Genomic DNA, 1,909 nt, shown 5'->3' with positions numbered 1-1,909 from the left:
GTTCGAAAAACGCTCGGAGGCGATTAAATTCTCGGTAGAAGAAATTCTAGGAAAATCGATGTCAACAAAATAAATTGGCTGGCAGAAACCTCAGTGGTTCGTCGACCGTCGTGCGTGTAACACAAAAGAGAAATGTAAACACGAGGCCGCGATGGAAACGAGTTCGAATATTGCGTCGTTTCGCCGATTATTCTTTTACGCGGGTGTCTCGAACGTAATATCAACCCGTTCGAATCGTTCCTCGTCTCACCCGCACAAGCACAAAACGAGGGAAGGAGGGGGGAAGAACAAAGGGAACGAATCGAAGGACTACGCGTCCGTTCGTACGTTCGAGGCGTCGTCGTCAATTGACCGAGGCGATAAAAATGCCTCATAAATATTTAAAGAATATTATTCGAATATTATTCGAATCATCCATGAACTCATCCTTTTGAGGAACGCGATCGAAGCGAAAGAATAATAATTCCAAGGGAGGAATCCCAAACGCAGGACAATATTTCTGGATTCTTCTCGAAAGAAGACACACCGTCTAGATCTCTCCTTCCAAAGAAACTCGAAGAACGAGTATCCTCGAGGAAGGAAAAAAAAAAAAAAAAAAAGAGAAACCCATACACGAGTAGTTTTTATTAAGATATATAATATATATAAGGGAGTAATGGAGAAAATCCTTGGACGACGAAGAAGATTGGAGGCGAGTGGAGTGGAAGACGTAGTGCATGCTCGATGGCCTTGGAATAGCTGTGACCTTGGCACTTGTGGTCTAGGCGTTCGTAGAGTAGGCGCGGCCCTGGGGTACGTCGCTATGGCGTCGCGACGAGCGTGCGCGAGAAAGCACCGAGGTGGTTTCCTCGCTCCACCTCGGCTGCACGGAGACCAGCTAGACGGGACAGCCGGTCAGACGCTACTCAGCCCAGAGCCGCGTCAACGTCCTTCCGTGTGCAACCCTTTCTTTCGACGTCTATTAAACCAAATACTCGTCCTCCCTTCTCTTCTTCCCGAAAAAAACGTATCTCTCTCTCTTCCTCTCTTCCTCTCTTCCTCTCTCTCTCTCTCTCTCTCTTCCTCTCTCCTCCTCGCTGAACTCTCGCTCTCTCTCGCGAGGAAAGAATTCTCTCTCTACGGTGACAAGACAGGGGACAAGAGAGTGCAGCCCTCGAACCCTGTTTCCTCTCGAAATCGGTGGAAGGAAGGTGGATCCGTGGCGGTGGATCGTGCGCCCGCGCCCCTCTTCTCGCGTGCACGACGAGCGTGCGTAACGGAACACGGAGCCGACGAAACATCGGCGGCAAGGCCTGGCTTGACAACGCGCGACCACCTGTAGTTGCGGCCTCGAGCCACCCCTGACGGCTCTCTTAGGGCGGCGAGTCTCCTTCCGTGTGCACCCTCCCCCACCCACGCCAGATCCTTGGCGTCCTCCACAGACGCGCATTGCCTGGACCTCGTCGCGTCGTCGGCGTGGAAGAGAGCGGAGCGGACCAGAGAGGGCCGGAACCATCGTCCAGACGCGTGCAAGCCTGCCAGGATTACCACCAAAATGAAGACGTCGTCGTTCTCGCTACGCGTCATGCGACGGGTAAGTTAATTATCACGCCTCTTCTTTCTTCTTTTGTTTCTTGTTCCATTCTTCTTCATTCCTTGCGTTGACCGTCCGCGATGGAAAATTCGATTGGCTCGATCCGTGGCGCGATAACGATCGCGTCGTCGAGAACGCGTTTCCAGAACGTTCACGATACGAACGTCCGTTCCAACCTTCGTTTCGATCGGGAAATTTATTGAATCAGGATGAATCAGGTTTCTCGCTTCGCTCGTTGTTATCGTGGTAAAGATATCTCGGATATATATCATGGCGATTTAGGNGAAGATTCGGTGAAAATCGGAGAAATATCGGTTTTCTTTTTTCCTTTTTTCT

The 1,909-nt window shown here is 50.8% G+C and overlaps 1 protein-coding gene across 4 annotated transcripts in view; it reads left to right on the top strand.

The window, feature by feature from the left end:
- The first annotated feature begins 1,144 nt into the window (after nucleotides 1-1,144).
- Nucleotides 1,145-1,909, top strand: part of LOC102676514 (neo-calmodulin-like) — a 56,974-nt gene continuing 56,209 nt past the window's right edge. For 2 of the 4 annotated variants that reach the window (XM_031510806.1, XM_006616427.2), the window contains exon 1: nucleotides 1,146-1,573. In XM_031510806.1, the coding sequence (XP_031366666.1) occupies nucleotides 1,535-1,573 (39 nt within the window). In that variant the 5' untranslated portion in view covers nucleotides 1,146-1,534. Of the gene's footprint in view, nucleotides 1,574-1,909 lie in introns of all 4 variants that reach the window. The other 2 variants (XM_006616425.2, XM_006616428.2) reach the window with 2 other exon arrangements.

The sequence above is a fragment of the Apis dorsata genome, unplaced genomic scaffold (genome assembly GCF_000469605.1).
Source record: "Apis dorsata unplaced genomic scaffold, Apis dorsata 1.3 scaffold_263, whole genome shotgun sequence".
In the NCBI taxonomy this organism is placed as follows: Eukaryota; Metazoa; Arthropoda; class Insecta; order Hymenoptera; family Apidae; genus Apis; species Apis dorsata.
The sequence above is the reverse complement of the archived record's forward strand: the minus strand, read 5'-3'. Positions and strand labels throughout refer to the sequence as shown.